Source organism: Drosophila subobscura, chromosome O (assembly GCF_008121235.1).
Source record: "Drosophila subobscura isolate 14011-0131.10 chromosome O, UCBerk_Dsub_1.0, whole genome shotgun sequence".
NCBI lineage: Eukaryota > Metazoa > Arthropoda > Insecta > Diptera > Drosophilidae > Drosophila > Drosophila subobscura.
In genome coordinates, this window is record NC_048533.1 from 22,429,142 (window position 1) to 22,448,793 (window position 19,652).

The window sequence follows — 19,652 nt, forward strand, 5'->3', positions numbered from 1 at the left end:
AAAAAAGACAACAAAAAAGGCAACAGCAACGAAGGTGAGCTGGAAAAGTAGAGTGAAAAGTAAATCCGCACGTGCCAACCCAAATTACAGAGAACACTTTCGCAGTGGATTGGGATTCAAAGACCACACAATGCAGATTCCATGTAACATTTTCCAAATTAAGCTGCGGCTTCATAATGTCCGATTCTTAAGAGGCAACAGACCAGCGAATACTCCAGTTCGGGTCCAAATTCCATTACCAATAGATTTCAGGTTGAATGGTACAACCCTCCTCCGGCCTTTACTTCCTCTTCTCTGATCTGCTTGCTCTGCTCTGTAAAAGGTGTGCAACAAATTAAGGCAAACAGACTTGCATTCGTCGTGCAAAAAGTTTCATTGGAAACTTTGCCTTCTTGGGAGCCAGCAGCTCTCACACTGGGGAGCTCTTTCGCACGAGCTGCCGAATTTCCCTCGAACAGTTTTAATCTTCCAGGCCACTCCCACTCGCCCACTTTCAGCATCAATTCCATTCTACCCCTGAAGCTCTCTCTCTCTCTCTGTGTAGCTGACTAGCCTTAACTCGGCTTTGAGGAGTTGCCTTGGTTGTGGGGTTTACATTGGATCAGCAGGAGCTGGAGCAGTGGTGTGTCGTGGCGGCTGCCCGATGCTTGTACAGAGTAATGAAGGCGGGTCTCCATTGACCGACCGCCTTGGCAGTGTTTCGATTACGCGCCTCAAGTGGCAATCAGGACTGCAGACGGGGATGCAGCTACAGGATTTGCTCGGCATTAATAACACTTAACCCTTGGCCAAAGTTGGGCAAACAAGATTTTGGCCAGCGGGAGTACAGTCAGTGGTAGGGGTTCCAGCATTAATCTTCGCTTTGATGTTCCCTACCGAAGTTACCGTAATTGGAATTAATTTCAATGGTTAGTTTTCTCGAATTTTTCGTTTATTTATTCAGTATTCATTATTATTATTAACACACTCAGTAGTTTCGACTTACATCTAATGTATTTCACTTTTGTAGTTGTGTTTTTTTATGGTTTCCTTTTCTTTCCTTTTCCTTTTCGTTTATTAATTACTTCATTTTGTAAGACTAACTTTTGCTTAAAAACAATCAGTTTGGTTTTGTTCAGAGTGACAGAGACAGAGAACGGGGTGGTTGGTGGTGTGGACCTCCACCCTGTTTATCTGCATATATTATATATATATTTATATCTATATGTATATCAATTTATTTTTATTACGCATACGCACTGTATATTTTTGCTAGTCTGCCATTTCGCTTTTATTCATGGTTGTTGTTGTATATTTGAAATTAGAATTCGAATTACATTGGAGTATTGTGTAAACTGGTATGCCGTATTATTATTACAATTATTATTATTAGTTTTATAACGAGTATTATCTACGCTCTGCTTTGCTCTCCTCTTCGCTCGGTTACCTTAGTTATTTATAACATTTACAATGAATTCAGTTTTATAGTTGTAGTTGTAGTTCCCTTTTTGTGGTTCGATGCTCTCGTAACTGGCATGTTTCTTTTTTGCGACTGTTTATTCAACATTTTATTCATTACTCGAACAGCACTCGAACATCGCCCACTTAGGGTTTGTTCTCTCTGTTTTGTGTGTGTTTTGCTGGTTGCTCTCTTGATTATTCATCTTCGTTTCGATTCGGCTTGTTGTGGTAATAGAATATTCATGAATTGTTGGTATAAATAGCAACAGGAACTGGCCCACAGATGAGCCAGAGATGTGCGGAATGGCGTGGACCCTGAGGCCCCGGAATAAATATTTAATTTTGGTAACATTTTAATTTTAGCTGGCCATTAACAAGATGTGGCACTAACGACTAATGGATTTCTATATCGTTATTGAACGGCCGACAAACACACACACACCGTCCATCGAGGCAGAGAGCTGGCGCTCTGGCATTTACATTTGATTATTACCAATAATTCCAGCTCTAGGAGTCTTAATTACACTTTAAATACACAAGGCTTATTTGGCTAATTGCTTATCGACTAGTTGTTCATTAATTACAATTAATATTCAACATATAAATGCAGTTTGATTAATGTTTGCCCGTTCTCTCTCTATATATCTGTATGTACAATTTGATGATGGTGCAACGGTTTTCGTTGCAGTTTCCATTTCCATTCGAATCCCCTCCAGTTGTTGGATGTTTTATTTACAATTTTGCTTAGGTATCTTTTGATTTTAGTTTGCAAATGGTTTTTAGCCTATTTATAGAGCAGCAGTAATTCGATTTCGGGTTTAATCTTTTGATTTTTGGTTTCGTATGACACTTAAATATGGCTGACAATTACAAAATGGCTTAAACCTATAACTATGTGTGTGTGTGTGTGTGTGTACCTACGTATAGCCACCAGTACGTAGCACGTCTTACCTTCCCTTTTTTTTTCGTTTTTCCTGCGTTAATGCATTTAAATTTATGCTAAAAATTTACAGCTATGTTTAATGAAATGCCCGTGAATTATGAGCTCTCACCGCGGATCGGCTGTGTGTATCTTTCTGTGTGTATGTGTGTGTGTGTGTGTGTAATGTGTCTATTGTGGCTGCTTGTTGTTGTTCACTACGGCGGATATTTATTATTACTTTTTACAATTACTTCAGCGTGGGATCCAGGGTCGTAAATTCCAATTCGCCGCGCGGCAATATCAGATCCGGGTCTGCAATATACACTTTTGTAGGTTGGTATATAAAACAAAATCAACAGCAAATGCCGGAAGCATATGTAAGAATGTATACGTGTGTGTGTGTGTGTGTGTGTAAATTTATGCGAGTGAAAAATGGTAGAGTGAATGTTTATGAGTGTGTGAGTGTGTGTGGTGTGCGTGTGTGTTTTAGAGAAACAAAAGCAAAATATTTATACCGATTAGTTTTTGGGCTTGTTTCGTTTTCGTTTTTGGTTTTTGGTTTTTGGTTTTTGTTGATATTTCTTGCAAAAATGACATCACAACAGTTGCAAATTATTATTTGAGCAGCAAAAGAAAAAGAGAGCCATTAGCACAATACGATTACATATCAAAAGCGTGACCAGACGACCATTTGTGCGCTGATAAGAGAAACACAAAACGAAAATAACAACTAATAAAAGCACAGGAAAAACATTGAACGAACGACACACACAAACAAATACGAGCACCAGAAACCGGAACAACACAATAACATTTCAATATTAATATTCACTTTACTAGGACCCAGCCCTACCCCCTGTACCTCTCTGTCAACGCTCGTAAACATAAAATAATTCAACAATTTCTTAATTTTTATTGGCACATTTCATTGGAATTTATGCCGGAATACATTTTATTGTGGTCCGACTGCGCGGCACAAGTGAAACTTGAGCGCCATTCAGCAGCAGCACCAGCACCAGCCTTCATTTGCCGCTTGTCCTTTACGATTTTGCAGTTTGTTATTTGGCGAGAGAGCGACAGAGAGCACACCCTGTGTGATATTTTATTATTATCGCCTTTTATGTCACATTTGTGTGGCGTCTTTGAGTCATAAAGACGCACAAACTAAGGCAGCAGCAGGCTCTCATCTCTACTATGCTGCGTACGAGTATGTCGCCCCTGTGGGCTGTGGGCCCTTCACGTTTACTTTCACGCCATGCCTGACAGCATTAAAAAATGTCAAAAGTCGCAAAAATGTTGCCAGCCTGGATGTCACGGCCTCATCCAACAAAGTGGGAAGCAAACAAAAAACGACCAAAGAACAGTAGCATTTAATACCCTTGCGGATGGAACGTTTGTATGGCAGCTACATATGTGGTCAACCCATGCACAGACTTCTCCAGGCAAGGAAATACTCCAGAGGGTTCGGAGTTGCTAGACCACAGAATGCTACCTTCTTGCAGGGTATATGTAGAAACTCTCTGGGAAGATGATGCGAAGAGAGGAAGCGGAAGTGCGGCGACAAATGAATGAACGCCGCTTGACATTGCGGCTCCTGCAGGAGTGGCATAGAATGTGGGTGAGAATGGTGCGTATGGCCACATAAACAATGTTGCCCAAGCAAATTCTGTGGCATTTTTTGCGGGACGACGACATCAAAGTGCGAGTAGAAAGCGTGTGTAGGGATGGCATGAATGCTTTAAGGAGTCTTTAAGATAATGCTAGGCACTCGTTGGGCCACAGAAAATGGCACCGTGTGCTCATTTCGAGTGGCTGCTGTGTGTGGCTGGGTCTTAACTTTGTCTAATTAGACGAGTGGCGCTGAAGTGCACAAGAAACCTACCACCTACAACCCACTCACATTACTTACTACACAAATACGCGAGCGCACACACACACACACACTCTTTGAAGATGGCACAAGGACGAAGGCTACACAAATGTTGCTCAGACGCTGCATGTCGACGTCGCGACTCTTGACTCGCTCGCACACACACAAACAGACAGACAGTACAAGCGGCAAGACAAACAACACCAACAATAAGACACAAAAAAAGAGAGATGCCGAGCAAAATGAATGGAGCAGCATGAAATGAAACAAATGTGCACACACACAGAAACGCAGAAAAAAAGCAGCAAACGATGAAACAAAAAATGTCTCCCTCTCCCCCCCACACATGCACAGAACAGAGCGTGGCAGCAATGACTGTGGGGCATAAAAAGTCAAACGAATTTGACTGCGCCAAGGGGCCGGGCTACGGCTCTGGCTTTGGCTCCAGCTCCCGGCAGACACCTGAAACGCGAGCGAGCGGCAGAGAAATGCGAGGGCACGAGGGACTAGCATATGCAATTAAAAATGTTGGCTAATGACAGCCACTGCCAAGATGGCAGTATATGGCGCAGTCGCTCGCAGTAGCTCACTTGTCTGCCCCCGAGATACAGTGCTGCATGTGTGCGTTCTTTATTTCAATTTCGCTTTGCAGCTAAGTAAAGCTGCATTTGAAACATAAAAAAACACACATTTAAATATAGCATAACACTTGAAGAGCTGTCCGTGTGTCCGTGTGGGTGCTGGAGAATGCAGAATTGCAACTTCAAGTTCTTATTTGAGCTTCAAGAGACAGGCGACGTTGACAGGCGACATTTTTGGGGCTGCTTGTGTGGGGCGCCGTGTAAGTGTAATCCCCCATCGAGGAGTGCCTGCCCCTAAACTGTGTTCCCTTTAGTTTTGCGTCTTTGGTGTAACAGCTACTCGCACAGCGTGTCTGGACAGAGCGCTCCTTGGGCGCACTTCAGCAGTGACTTGGGGCACTTGTTAGTGTCTTGTAAGCCAGTTGACTTGGTTTATGTGCTGACGGGAGGACACGAGGACACTACAAATATGCACACACCCTGCTACACCCGCCTGACAGTCAAATGTATGTGTGTGTCGTGGGTCGTGTCAGAGCACCCCCCACCCACCCAAGCACACACATAAATTAAGGCGGCTGACAGGCGGGCGGAAGTGGAAGAGGAAGGAGCAAAAGACAAAACGAAGGCGGGGAAAAAGTAATGAAAATATAAAATTAAATCGCTGACAAAATCAAATTTAGCTAATTTGTGACATTTGAGCCCCAGCAGGGCAGTGCAGAGCAGAGGCTGGGGCGCAAGCGAGGTGCGGGCCCCATGTTGTGTTAGCAATAATATCACGTATACGACACATATGCCCATTAAATAATATTTGCATTTGCCAGCATGTCGGCATGCCTCTCCCGGACTCCCTATTTGCGAGAGTCTGAGTGTGCCAGTGTGTGTGTGTGTGTGTGCCTTTGTGCTTATTTTTGCGTTTTAATTTAGTGCTTTCGAAATAATTAAAATTTATGCAATTCAAAGTTAAAACAAAGTCTGCATGAGCTCGCACAGTAAACAGAACGGCAGAGCGGGGCACAGGGGCCGAGGAATGTCAGAATATTTTGCTAAATTTGTTGCTGTCTGAGGCACAAACACACACAAAGAGAGTGAGGGAGAGGGGGAGAGACAGAATCGTGTACATATGTTTGTTTGCACTGGCGTGTCCTGCGCTTCAAAAATGTATGCAAAACGTCTAAAAGGCTTGCCACTGCTGCAGGGTAGGGAAGCGTGGGGGCAGTGAGAGAGTTGAGGCAGACAGCATAGAGAGAAATAAACACAAATGTCAACGAAAAACAAAGACTGCGCAAACAGTCCGCACTCCCAGTGCCCAGTCCCCTGCTCCCATGGCCCATCACTGTCATCACTGTCTTGCCCCCAGTTTCAGAGCTGGGATCTGCAGCATTTATCCCTTTTTAAACAAAATATTTGACTGCTGCTGCTGCATTCTCTGGTGTTCGTATTGTCGTTGCTGTCTGTGTGTGTGTGCGCCTGTTCCCTGGCCTCTAATTTTGTGGCCAAACAAAATGGCTGTCAAAAAACTCATAAACTTCAATTAGCTTTTATTTAATATCCGTGATCCCTTCATCTGACTAATTTTCTGGTTTGCAGAGCTTTCAAAAGGGCGCTCGCTCCGTCCGTAATCATGGCAAATTCAGCAAATAAAAGGAAATTCTCTTGCAATTTTTGTTTCATTTGCATTGCAGATAAACCATGTGAAGAAATCTAGCAAAAATAGTTTCGGGTGCACAAAGGTAATAAAGGAAATTGGATGAGCGACATGTGAATGCATGAATGTTGCATCAGCATCAGCAGCTACTCGTAGCAGCAGCATTTGCAACAAGAAATATAAATTGGGATCCTAAATGGACGACAAATTAAAATGTGAAATGAAGCAAAAATGCCATGCCATTGGTTTTGCTGGAATGGTTCATTAAATATATTTTTGGGATTCAGCTCCACAGCTCTCTTGTCGACAGCCAATGCTCCAAGCGGACAGCAGACAGCAGCTTGGCTTAGACATGGCAGCCCATCTGTGTTCGGGCCTGAAGTTGCAGCTGCAACTGCACTTGTTTCTGGTTCTGTTTTTGTTCCTGTTCCTGGGTCTCGGTCTGGTTCTGTTTCTGTTTCTGGGCAAGTTTCTGTTTGAGTGGGGGCGGCTGTTGCCTTTCAGCCTGCTGCACAGATTTAGTTACATAAAATTTACTTTGCATACATTTGGGCGGCCAGGCAGAGTCACTCCCAGCAGCAGCAGCAGTAGCTGCTGTGGCAACTGGCTGAAGCTGTGGCACGGCCACAACCACGTTCGAGATGGTGGCGGAGACGGGCGAGGCCAGGCGGTAGCCGCTGTTGCCCGGCTGGCTGGACGTTACAAGCAAAGGTAGGAGCACATCGCCTGGGTGGATAACAGGATAACAGGAACACAGTGAGTCTCGTTAGTCTCGCAACAGCTACAACGGGCAGCAACTTTGCGGCTCAACTCTGTACGCTGGAGTATATGTATTTTTTGGGGGAGGGGATTGGACTACATTGCTTTAAGTACTGGGCGAGAGGTATTTACAACTTCAAGTTGAGGATTAAGACAGTTTGATTGTGAGTTGAAAGGGTTTTTCATTACCTAGGGGGTTGGAGCAACAGAGCAATATATCTATAAAGATACAAAGACACAGACAGAAGGAGAGAGGGAGATGCATACATAGCGAGAGAAGAAGATAGAAAGAGAGAGATCTATTTGCTACATGGGGACTGACGCTGGGTCTTCTATTTGGGAGTGTGTGAGGAGTGGGCATACTCGTACTCGTAACAGGTGCCTTGCTAATGCGAAATAACTTTCCAAATACTTGAACTAATCGCTGCCAATTGCCGTGTGACTCGTTCCAATTCGAAGTGAAATTCGTATTTGAATTCAATTCAAATTCAAGTCCATTCAATTCAACTCAAATTAAATGAAACGTAATGAAATGCTGTGTACTTCGATCAGCGCTAATTAGAAAATTGTGTGTCAAATGCTACTTTTGTGGATGCCTAATGAAAGGGCAATTAGTTGTTGGATTTTACATGTGTGTTGGTGGCTGGCAACTGGCAACTGGCAAACCCACTCGATGTTTTACCGCATCATTAGCGCCAGCTCAAGCCAACAATTCAGAATGTAAATTATTTTTCATGATAGATCCCCTTTGAGTATCATTATGGGGATATATTTATGTAGTTCTATGTGCAAATCCGTCGAAATGGTGCCCCTCGCAAAATGCATGCCAAAATACTTGACGAGAAATTAGATTTTTGAACAGCAACCAGATAAATAATAATTATATTAGAATTCAGACAGAAAAGAATAGAGAAAAAATAATTGATATTTGTGCATTCGAATTGCATTCACAATTTATTCATTTTGTTTCGTTTCGTTTCGTTTGGCTGCATTCCGAATGAAATGTGACTAAAGGAGATGTTCAGCTAATCTACATAATGGCTACCAAACAACATAAAGATTCATGATTGTTTTTACTATAAATGTGTGTGTGTGTGCGTGGTGTATATACAGGCAATAAATGTGTGTGCAAGAGAACTATGTACAGATGGTAGCAAAATTCAATTGGGCAAATCAATCAACTAAAACTATGAATACAAATTAATATTAAGTGCGCACTTCAATTGCAAACTGAAAACTCGTTGAGCAAACCAAGTGGGATGCATTATCAAATATACATAAATACATATACATATGTATATGTACATATATCGGTTTATGTAAAGATAAATTGATGGCTACTTGACTACAACTACAACTAGAACTAAATTTTGAACTACAGACTGACTAGAACTACAGCTTGTTGAGTATAGATTTTGGAATAGTACCGTTTAGACTGGGCTGCGCGTACTGAATGAAGCTCTCCGAGATGTAGTGATGTGGTCCGGCCACGCCCACAATGGCACCGCCACTCGAGCCGACGCCTGGTATGCCTCCTCCGCCGCCACCCCCACCGCATAGATGCGAATTAACGGGTGTTACGCGCGCTCGTATCTCGGCCGCTCGACCGCCGCCCTCCTCCAGCTCATTCAGCTCGTCCTCCTCGATGTACATGCTGGGCACATCGTTCCGCGCCGGCCTAAACACCATTCGGAGAAAAAGAAAGGGGAAATTTAGTGAATAATAAAAAAAAGCAACCGCAAAATCTATTAAAAGTTTGCACGCCTATCCCCAGAGCGTCAGTTCTCTGGCAAGTTGGTAATAGTTCCCAAGGCAGAAGCCCGCATGAAAAACAGCTTAACAAACTTTGGACGAAACAGGGGAAAAAATAGAACTAAGCCACAAATTCAAAATTTCAATAACAAAAGCAACATTCGGAGCCGGCCATTAGAGACCGTCACCTGGGGAGCGACTGCAGCAAAACTTTCCCCAACGCAAAGGGGTGGAAAAAATGGGTGGAAATGAAAACATAATTTATTTAGTGGCCATGGCAGACTGCGTATGCGGAATATTTGTAATTCTTCGAAGTGGAATTTAATGAATTTCATGCCAGCAGCAGCCCATCCACCGCATTGCAATAATAAATATTGGCAGCATAATTCCATTTCTCGCTGGGGGACTTTCTAATTTTAATCAGCCCGCTCGATGGTCCGTAGTAAATTAAATATAAGCCCGATTGCCACCGGGAGCGCTAATTACAGCGGCACACACTCACTCGCTCTCTTATCAGTCGGAACTTTGGGCAAAAGATACACACACACACATGGATCAAATATTTGCACAAATACTTTTGCCGCAAAAGGCAAATCATTAAAATTTATGCACAGACGCACATGGGAATCGGCGGAGGAGAGGCATCGGTGGGGTGGGTACATGGGCACACGGTTCACCTGCCAGCAGGTGATGCTGAAATTTTATTCATGCACAGAGACCCAACCCGAAGCGGGCCCTGCCCTGGCTGCCGTCTGACAGTTGGGATGACCATTTAATGACCCGCATGCGGCTGTCGCGCTTTGATGTGCATGGGACTGGCGGACTGGCGGACCGGCGGCGATGGGTTGACTATTTTCAGAAACTATAATTAATATTTCGCTGGTTTGTTTCGCTTTGAAGTGGCACGCCCGAATTCATTATTGAGCAATCAGCAGCCGCAGCAGCAGAGGAACATTCAAGAAAAAAAGTCATCAGTCCAACAGTGTCTGGGGCTCCGATCCAGATCCGGGCCATGCCCTGGCAATCAACCTGCACCATCGATACGAAACGAGGTCGGTGGCTGGACTGGGGTATGCTGCATGTTTATCTTTCATTAGCCGGGCAGACAGTTGACAGAGTTGGAGCACAGCTAAAGCTATAGCCACAGCTAAGCAGCTGCTTAATTACCCACCCACGAGAGAGATGGTGGAGGATGGACCAGCGACCCTTCCGCGCTGATTTCCTATCTTAAATGGAAACTTTCACTTGTGCGGCTGCCTTCGCTTCCGGTGCTCGTTTTCTCCTACAAGTTCTAGGCACTGTGTGTCCTCTTTTGGGTCGTCGTCGTTGTCGTCAGGTGCAGGTTTAATTAATTTAATTACAGACTAAGCATAATTTACTGGGCAGGTGCGTGCCCTTTGGTGGCCTAGCTGTAGCCGCGCTAATCGATTGGCCCCTCAAACTGTTAAGACGATCGTCTTTAATGAACCCGACATTAGCCGGGCCTGGACCCGATTCGCTTCGCCCTTTGATGTGAGACCGGGGCCAACAGAGTTTAAAGAAGGACAGGCCCGGCCTGCGGCAAAATTGATTGAGGAGCGCCCATTTGTGCTCGGGTCCGGCCGTCATTTAATTACATTACATTCCACCGTAATAAGCATAAGCGTGGAATTCTCGGCAAGCACTGGGAACTGCTGTCAGTCACGTGCTCCACATAAATAATTTCGTAATTATTTCTGCACACAAAGAGCGAGAGAGTGGGAGAGACAGTAGCCAGGATGCCGGCAGCAAACAATTTCATTATTAGTTTTTCTACGGGCAAGATAACGAGCAAAGGAGGGAAAGGACTCAGGAATCAGGAATCAGGACTCACCGCATGCTCTTGCGCACCTCCTGCGGCTCAGGTGGCCGCGGCCTGTGCCGGCAGACGACGACGATGCCGGCCACGATAATTGACGTCACAATGACGGCGCCTATCACAACGGTGGCGGCGAGTATCAGGAGCGTGGATTGCTTCTCCGGCCCATTGCCTATGCTGGCGCCGGTGCCCACGCCTCCAGCGCTGCTGCTGCCCCCCGGCCCGGTGCCGCCATGATGCGTTGTTTCTGCGGGCGTCGGGTCCTCCCTGGGGTCGCTCGATTCATCTGGGGAAAAAGAGATGAAATAGTGGATGGATTACACATACATATGTAGATTGTGGATGTAGATTGTGTGTAGGTGTGGGTGGAAGATAGTTTTGTGGAGGCTGCCGCTCGCAATGATTTGTTATTTGCTCGAAAATTATTTTGGATGCTGATTTGTGTTTGCCTCTCCACTCGTCGTTTATTTATTTATTTGTTTTGTGCCGCTTTCCGTTCTCCCATTGCTTAACTGATTGCTTTGACTGTGTGCCACGCCCTGTTTGTTTACTTTGCTCCATGCCCTTTGGCCTCTGGTTCAGTATTGAAAATTGAAATTAGCCAAAAAACTACGAAGAGAATAAATAATCGCAGATTCCGTGTGGAATTATGGAAATCAAAGAAATGGCAGCTGAGTCCTCCTTGGCCGCTTATTACCGGCGATTAGAGCTGATGGCACTTGCCACGAAAATCTGCGGAAATTATTTTACGAGGCACATGTAAGGCGGGAGGGAGGCGGGGTGTAGCCAGCCATTGTTTATATTTATTAGATTTCCAGCAGGCGGAAATTGCAACATAATGCGTGTGTGTGCAGGAGGGCCTGTGCCTCCCAGGGAGCCCAACTGATTGTAAGATGATCCCCAGGCAAGATTTATGCCAGACATTCGTTAATGCCAGGCTCTGTTGTGCTCTCTCGCTCCTTGGCAGAGCAACATTTCCGCTCCATTTGCGGGCCGTCAAAGCAACGGCCTCGGAATTGAAACATTGCCAACATCATGCCACAGCTTCAGCCTCAGCGCCTCGATGCTGGGCCCTGGCACGGACTATCCTTTTGGCTTTTGAAGTGAGCGTTTGAGTGGAAATTGCCTACACCTGCGGCTCAATTTAATTTTTGTTCTTGCCTCTTGTTATTGCCTCGCCTGGCTTGGCCTGGCCTTTGCCCTGCCACTGGGCGGCTCACCGATGCCATGGTTCACGGCATCTTCGTCATCATCTCTGCCTGTTTTTTAATCAGTTTGCTGCTGCTCAAGGCTCTGGGCTCAGTCTCAGTCACAGCCTCATGCTCATCCTCATCCTTGTCTTTGGTTTACCTTTTTTTTTCTTACTCCCATTATAGCAGCCGGAGAGCATTTGCTTATTTATTTGCTGGCTGCTTTGCGCTCTCCTTTGATGCCCGATGCTTTGCCCCAGCTCAAGTGGCCACTTTGCTTGATATTTTTCACTTTTTGCTCGCCTTGGCTCGCCGCGAGTGGCGTAATAAATTCTCCTGATGAGTTCTGCGTAAACTGATTTAAATCAGCGTCAGCTGATTTGCCTTCATCTTATTTATTTGCAGAATCTTGTTAGCTGCAGCTACTGCTCGTCCAACCTTGCTTGAATTTATAGCCCCACACATGTACGAGGGGCAGGGGGATCGGTATTCGGGATGGATCCCCAGGCACCGTGTACCCACCTAAATAAAAACGCCTGCGTGGGCCATGACTAGGAATAGGCATAGAAACAGGCACTGGGCCACACAGCCAGCTGTTAAAATTCCGCATAAATTAGGGGCAGCCTCCTCCACGCCGAGGCGCCCTCCATGGACTCCATGGAGTCCACAGTCTCCGGCTTTCTCTCGCTCCATGTAATCACAGCCACTGCTCAGAGGCCGAATTTACGAGCCGCCATTGTGTTGTTCACGGGCACGGACAAACAAAGACAGAGACAGCGAGCTAGTCCGTGCAGGACTGTGTAAGCGTAAGCATTAACATACGGGAGTAACTGTATTTTGGGGCCTCTGATTCCAGGCAGCTGTTTCGTCGGTAACTAAGTTTCGGCAGTGAATCGAACATTTGCGTATCAAACGCAATTAGTGCCATTAAATCGGGCCAATATGAGTGATTTATGGTTAAGGGGCGCGAGCAACGGCGAGCAAACGAAAATGAAAATGCCCCAAAAATGGCCAGAAAAGCTTCCGTGCGGTTCTCCATTGCAGCAGCGGCAGCAGCAAATGGCAGTGGAAATGGTAATGGAAATGCAGATAAAAATAAAAATCAGCATGAAAATAATGGCAGCATTGTTGCTGGCACTCGTAGTGGTGTGTGCGCACACTTCTGAGGGAGACTGTAAGGAAAAGTAAAGAAACTGAACGAGAGAGCGAGCGAGAGTGGATGGAGAACGTGAAAGGAACAATAAAAGAAAAGTGTCTATGGTGGCCGTTAAGCAAAACGAAAATTGAAGCAATTCCGCTTACGCTTTTTCGCTCTCACTTACACACACAGAGACACACTGACACACGTTCGCACACACATGTGAGTGTGTGCACACAGAGACACAGAGAGCGAGTCGAGTCGAGTCACATTATGTCGTTAGGCTGGAGCAAAATGAAGAGGCTGTTGCGGCACGCCCCTGCGTATACGTAATATGCGTGTGCCCCACTCAACGAATTGATGGAAAATGCTGAAATGCTTTACGCTCCACTGCATAACTCAGTCAGTGGATTAGAAAAGGGCGGCCCATCCTTTAGGCAGCCTGGCTGACAGCCAGCCAGGACGGGCAGAAGGACTTCTGGCATCCAGGAGATGCTCCTCCAGGTTTACTCTTACTCTGCCTGTGTGTGTGTGTGTCTGGGTAGCCATGTGCGAAGTTTTCGCGGCGGCTGATTGAAGACGATTTCCCCGAACTTGCGTTGATTTGAAAATGCAGTCAAGCGTTGAATTAGACAGTTCCGTCCTCAGCTGGTTAAGGCTGAGACCCAGAAACTCGTAGTCTCCCAGCTCGCTTTCCCTTCTCAGGCAATTTTATTGGCCCAGAGCAAAAAAAGTGACCCACAAAACTTGTAACCGGGTGCACATTTCTTTCACTATTTATGTGATTAGTACGAGTGGCTCCCTCTTTTTTCCTGCTCAGTTGTCTCGTGCCGTTTCTTGTTTGAGTTTTTTTGGGTATTTGTTTTTGGGGTATACTCACCATATGGTCCCAGTTGTGCGGCCACGCGTACGCGCTCAATCACCACCGGCGGTTCGCTTCGTCCTTTGGCGTTGACGGCGTAAACTAAAAATTGATATTCACGTCCCGGCTCTAAATTATTCAAACGAAACTGTGGACTGTTCTCCTGCATGCGAAAGATGGGTGCAGATGTCGCCTGAAATGAGATACAACACATTTACTCGCACAGATACAGACATATGTATGTATGTAGACTTCTATTTGGGATATGTATGACAACGGGAGCATATATAATTCACCCGCCATATGGACTCTAGAAGCTCTCTCTTGATGTTCGTAGCTGGAGCTGGGGAGCGCCCCATGTGCACGCGCACGGCCAAGTATGACATGTATTTTTAACTTTTCGGGGCAGAACCCAACGCATAAATAATTATTCATGCCTAAAAAATAGCAAATCAGCCACAACACAGCAGAGAGCGGCACAACTGTACCGGCACGGGAGGATACGCTGACCGAAACAGAAAACAGAACCAGAAAAGCCGAAACAGGAGCCAGTGTCCATGGGACAGTGTCTGGAAATTTTAAACTGAATATCCGTTTGCCGTAATGGGACACAATCGAGTGAGCTCCGTTGGTTACGCACAAATTCCCACTCAAGTAAGCGTAAGTAATTTATGTTGTCCTTGCGGCACTTTTGCCGCACCCAGCCACACTCGCTCGCTCTCCCACTCTCTGCCACATTTATCCCTAGGTCTGTTCATGCTGATGTGTGTTTGCCTTTTATCTAGCATGAAACTTTAAAGCTGCCAGCCAACGGACCAATGCGTGGGTCATACTTTGTCCAGAGTTGGAGTGCTGGGACTTCTCATCATCATCATGAGCATCATCAGCAACATCAGCATCGTGATCATCGTCCTGATGAGCTTTGCGCTTGGCTACTTTGCTAATAAACTCGCCCCGGCAAGCGCTTCATCAGTAAGCCCCCACGTCAAACCCCTCAGACACGGACCAAGAGCCGGACTCCAGTTGTTGAAAGCAACCAAACGAAATGAAATGAAATTTTCATATGATATTCTCATTTACGAGTGACAGAGATAATTTAATAACTCAGCATGCACTCGCTTGGTTCGACCAGAAAGGGACAAAGGGTATTGCCCATGCAGGGGGGAAGTGCAGATCTGGGGCTTGGCTTTGCACATGAGGCAGCGTTGGATGGGGGACTCTTGTCATTAATTATGTTGTCCCTTTTACACTTGAGTTGAGCAGCCAAAGCCCCACTCCCTGTCCAAGCTGGACCCTAAATATTTATTAATAATTCGAGCAGAAAAGTCAAAGGACATGCACACTAATTGACCATATGGATTTCAAGTGAATTATTGCTCGGACTACTCTAGTTTAAACGCTCTCTCTTCGGCTGTGCTCCTTGCTCCTTGTTTCTCGTTCTCCTTTCTAGTTCTGCCTTCTGGCTGTCTGCTGAATTGTGAGTAAATTTTAATTTAATTGAGCAATTTTGCAGTTTTGCATGCCTGTTATGTTCGTTACGAGAGAGAACTTATCAACTTTGGATAACTCGATTGGGGAGGCTCACCTGATCGTTCAGCGTGGATATCTCATTGTCGCCCAGGCCAATGGCCTCGGCAAACTGTCCACGTCCCTGGTTGGGGCCCGTCGCACCCGAGTCGCTGGAGTACAGCAGATCTCCGCCCACAACTTCGAGCATGAAGTATTGCGAGAGTCCGCCGTCGCTGCCAGCCACACAGACCACCTCCAGTATGGTGTCGTTGCGCAATTCGCAGGCCTTTGGTGCCTCCGGAGTATCTACAGAGGAGGAGGAGAGAGAGAGAGAGAGAGAGAGAGAGAGAGCGAGAGACAGCATAGATAGCAGTTAGTCATAGTCATGGTGAAGCCGTGGCTTAATGGGCCCGCAGACCCGTAATTGCATTTAAGAGCAGCTCCCACAATTTTGCTTTTGCTTTTGCTGTTGCTTTTGGTGGCTTTAAACGCCACTTTGGCTGCAAATAGTACGCGCACAGGCGGCAGTTACCGATGCAGTGCCACGCCCTCAGTTTGCATTAATAACAGCCAGATTCGGTATATAGTCTTGGCATAATCGTGGTATCTGCTACTACTACTACTCCCCCATAATAGCAGGGAGTCCGCCAGCCCGACGATTATTTGGCAACATTTTGGCCATGTCAGAGCACCAGCTGGGGGGCAGTGGCACCCCTACCCACCACTCGGCACATACACTCGCCAATTATGTAAGTAGATCCTTATGTGTGCATAAGAGATAGACTCAGACCGACACGGACACGGACACAGACACGGATACCGACACCGGCAGGCCAACACCTACATATACAGAGGAGTCTTGCTGGTGGCTGGTGGCTGGCGTCTTGTTTAAATTGCGGTGAAGATGGAGGTAAATGCCGGGCGGCATCTTCTGGCAACAACTTCCTCTACTTACTTGCAGGGAGAATGTGCACCAGACAGGGCGTCGTCTGGCGTCCCACCGCATTGCTGGCCCAGCAGGCAAGCGTTATTAACTCGGAGTCGGTTTGCGGCAGATACGTCACCGTGCTGGCCAGTCCATTCGATTGTATCCTCGAGTTGAGCACCTGCAAGGGGAGAAGGGAAGAGAAGAGCAAAGGCACCAAAGCCAAAGGATTAGAGTGCTCTCCGACTCGTCTTCGCTTTCATTCTCATGGGTGGGAGGGAGCTAGAGGACCTTTGTGCAGACGTAGGCGGAATCGGCTGCAGTTCTCGAAGCCAAAAGCGCACGGAGGCAGGCGAGCATAAATATTTGAAGGCAAATAAGTTTTTATTGCTAAGCAAACGGAACGAGTTGGAGACTGGATAAGTCATCCTGTGGCTCCATGGATTTTCGTGCAGATTTTCAAATAACTTTTGCGGCTAAATGAATTACTTTATTTATTGGGCACAGCTGTCCCAGTCGCATATGCATGTCTTTCGGTTCGTTTGGTCAGCAATTCAGATTGGGTCTCCCGCCACCTCTCGTATTCCTATCTATTTGCCTTCCTGCCAACCATGCAGTCCCTGCATTCGGTCCTTGTGCTTTACACCTAAACGGTTTGCATTTTAAATGTACTCGTACTCGAACGAGGGAGAGAGAGGTGTGCTGTGTCTGTGTGCTGGGTGTCCCCCGCTTGGGACTGCACAAATTTATACATTTTGATTAAATTTTAATTCAGTCACGTACAGTGCACGATTCCGATTCCCGCTTGGTCCTTGGCAGGCAACGAACGAACGAACGAACGAATGAATGAACGAGAAAATGTCGAACGAAAATCCCAGACAAACCCTCGAGTACGAGTATTTAGCACAAGTTTTGCTAATACTTGGGGTTGTGGACCGACTTCGAACTTGGTTCCTGCTTCAGTACTAGTCCCTGGCGGTAATTGCGACAACCAGGGTCCGAGTACTCGACTTACAGCACGTTTCCAGGCATAATTACAGGCACAATAACTTCTGTTCGAGACTGGGTTACCTTCTGCCCTTGTGGAGAGACTTACCGGGGACACGTTGCGGGTGTTGTTGTATGTCCAGCTGAATCGAACGGAGTCCGGTGGATCGGCATCCACCTCGCATTTGACCTGTATCGAGTGCATGTTGATGGCTCCAATGGATGTTTGCTCAGTGCCAGGCTTACAGCGTGGAGAGACTGCAAAGTGAGAGAGAGAGAGAGAGAGAAACATCATAAATAAACGAGAAAATGTATGTATGTAAGCTTCACTCTCGAGTTGTTAGGCAGGCAAAAAGTTTCCATTTTAAATTTGTTGTGCCACAACCCCTCGGAGAGCAAACAGTCTCTCCAGCTCGGAGGGGCTGGGTGCCGCAAAAATACACACAAAAATATGAAAAAAGAAGGAAGAGAATGTGAATCCTCGATGGGGGAAGTGGAGGGGAGGCAGCAACATAGCTACATAGCCTTGAGCATAGTAATTAACATGTTTCCGTTTCACGAGCTGTGGGGAGTTCGAGCCGGCTGCTGTTGTTGCTTAGCGGGTAAGCAGGCAGGTGGTATTGGAGCAAAGAGAGATACTCCTGCCTTTGCTTTTACTTTCACTTCTCGCTGGAAATGAGGGCAGATATGCGGAAGCAGCAGCAGCAGCAGCAATGGCACACAGTGCCCTCAGGCATTTTGTGTCTGTGTGCTCGAATATTTTCCCAGTTCGCTCGGCGCTGAAAGCCGCTTTTAAAATGTAAGTCACGCCGTGGCAGATAAGCATTTGAAGCTCTATTACTACGTTCCTTTATCACAAGTCAACTGCATTTCAGCGTCGAATACTTAAGCCATCTGTCAGTGTCTAAGTCCCCTGTCCGTATCTCCACTCAGGGTGTGTGTGTGTGTGTGTACTTGTTGCTTGTGTGTGTGCAAATGTGGAGAAAAGTTACATTAAGCCAAAAACTCAATGCAAAGACTCTCTCGCTCCCTCCCTCTCTCCATCTTTTGGTTTCTCTGGAAGCGACGGAAACTTGAAACTTTCATAATTTCAAATATAAACTACTTAAACTGTCGTATAGCTTATGGAGTGGGTGGAAATGCATTTCAGTTTGTCGGTTCTGTGGGGCACTATCTTTTTTGTTGCTGTTATTGCTGTAAGTTGACAACACAATGAATGCTGAAGCCCACGTTGGGACAGGAAAGGCAACAAAGGCTACGCAAAACTCCTTACAGTCTTCCCTTCGATGAATGAATGAATGAACCCCACAAAGAGATGGGCGGAACAAGACGTTCTCGGGTTCTTTTTTGTGCGATTTCATGTTCAGGTTCTTGGTGTTTAAGGCTCACATTGTGTAAGCTGAATGAACCTACTCGTGCATCGATGGTAAAGGTTTCTCTGGATTTATGCAAGCAAATCGCTTGTACCGAGGGTTTATGATATCCACATTAATCACAGCAGCAAATAGCCAAAGGCTATGCTCCCCCGAGGCAAGGAGTTTATGAAAAAGTTGGCCGAGTAAAAATTGCGTGCTGGATTTATAGTCAAAACTTTTAGTCAGTAAATCAATGGCGGTTGCTTTTAGGCCAGCGGCAGCAGCAGCAGCAGCAGCAGCACAAAAATTTCAACAATTGTAAACAGCGCAACGGTACATAGAGAGAGACAGAGACAGAGATACGGACAGTAACAGATAAACAAATGGAGTTGGTCATGCATCATTTCTAAGCAATTTCCCCATTCTGTGCTGCTGTGCTGCGAAAGTTGGGTAACTTTTTATTTGCGCTCTGGCTGCAAGTTGATTTTATTCTGTGCAACTTCCGCTTCCGGCCTGCGCCATGTTATTTCATCATGTTGCTTTTCCATCTTATTGGATGGATATCTCTCTCTCTCTCTCTCTCTCTCTGTGTGTGTGTTTCGTATCTGAAGAAGTGCTGTACTTACATTGCAATCTCAGCGTCAGGCTGGAGCTGCGCGTCTCGCCCTCCGTGTTGGTCGCCCCACACGCATATGCACCCGCACTCTCCCGCTCCAGCTGCGTCAAGTGCATTATGTCCGTGCTCTCGCCCGACATACGCATGCCCTGCAAAAGAAAGAGATAGAAAGAGAAAGAGAGTTGTGAACAAGAATATCATTATGAGTTTGCATTGTGAGTTTGCATGCAAATCCATATTAATCCATGCCATAGAATGCCTTGA

The 19,652-nt window shown here is 46.1% G+C and overlaps 1 protein-coding gene across 4 annotated transcripts in view; it reads right to left on the minus strand.

The window, feature by feature from the left end:
- Positions 1-1,279: 1,279 nt before the first annotated feature.
- LOC117897560 (neural cell adhesion molecule 1) overlaps positions 1,280-19,652 on the minus strand; it is a 64,574-nt gene continuing 46,201 nt past the window's right edge. Inside the window, exons 10-18 of one of the 4 annotated variants that reach the window (XM_034806495.1) lie at positions 19,399-19,537; positions 17,527-17,675; positions 16,461-16,611; positions 15,582-15,811; positions 14,015-14,189; positions 10,822-11,092; positions 8,645-8,895; positions 7,005-7,184; positions 1,280-2,674 (exon numbers count right to left, since the gene is read on the minus strand). In XM_034806495.1, the coding sequence (XP_034662386.1) occupies positions 2,610-2,674; positions 7,005-7,184; positions 8,645-8,895; positions 10,822-11,092; positions 14,015-14,189; positions 15,582-15,811; positions 16,461-16,611; positions 17,527-17,675; positions 19,399-19,537 (1,611 nt within the window). In that variant the 3' untranslated portion in view covers positions 1,280-2,609. Of the gene's footprint in view, positions 7,185-8,644; positions 8,896-10,821; positions 11,093-14,014; positions 14,190-15,581; positions 15,812-16,460; positions 16,612-17,526; positions 17,676-19,398; positions 19,538-19,652 lie in introns of all 4 variants that reach the window. The other 3 variants (XM_034806494.1, XM_034806493.1, XM_034806492.1) reach the window with 3 other exon arrangements.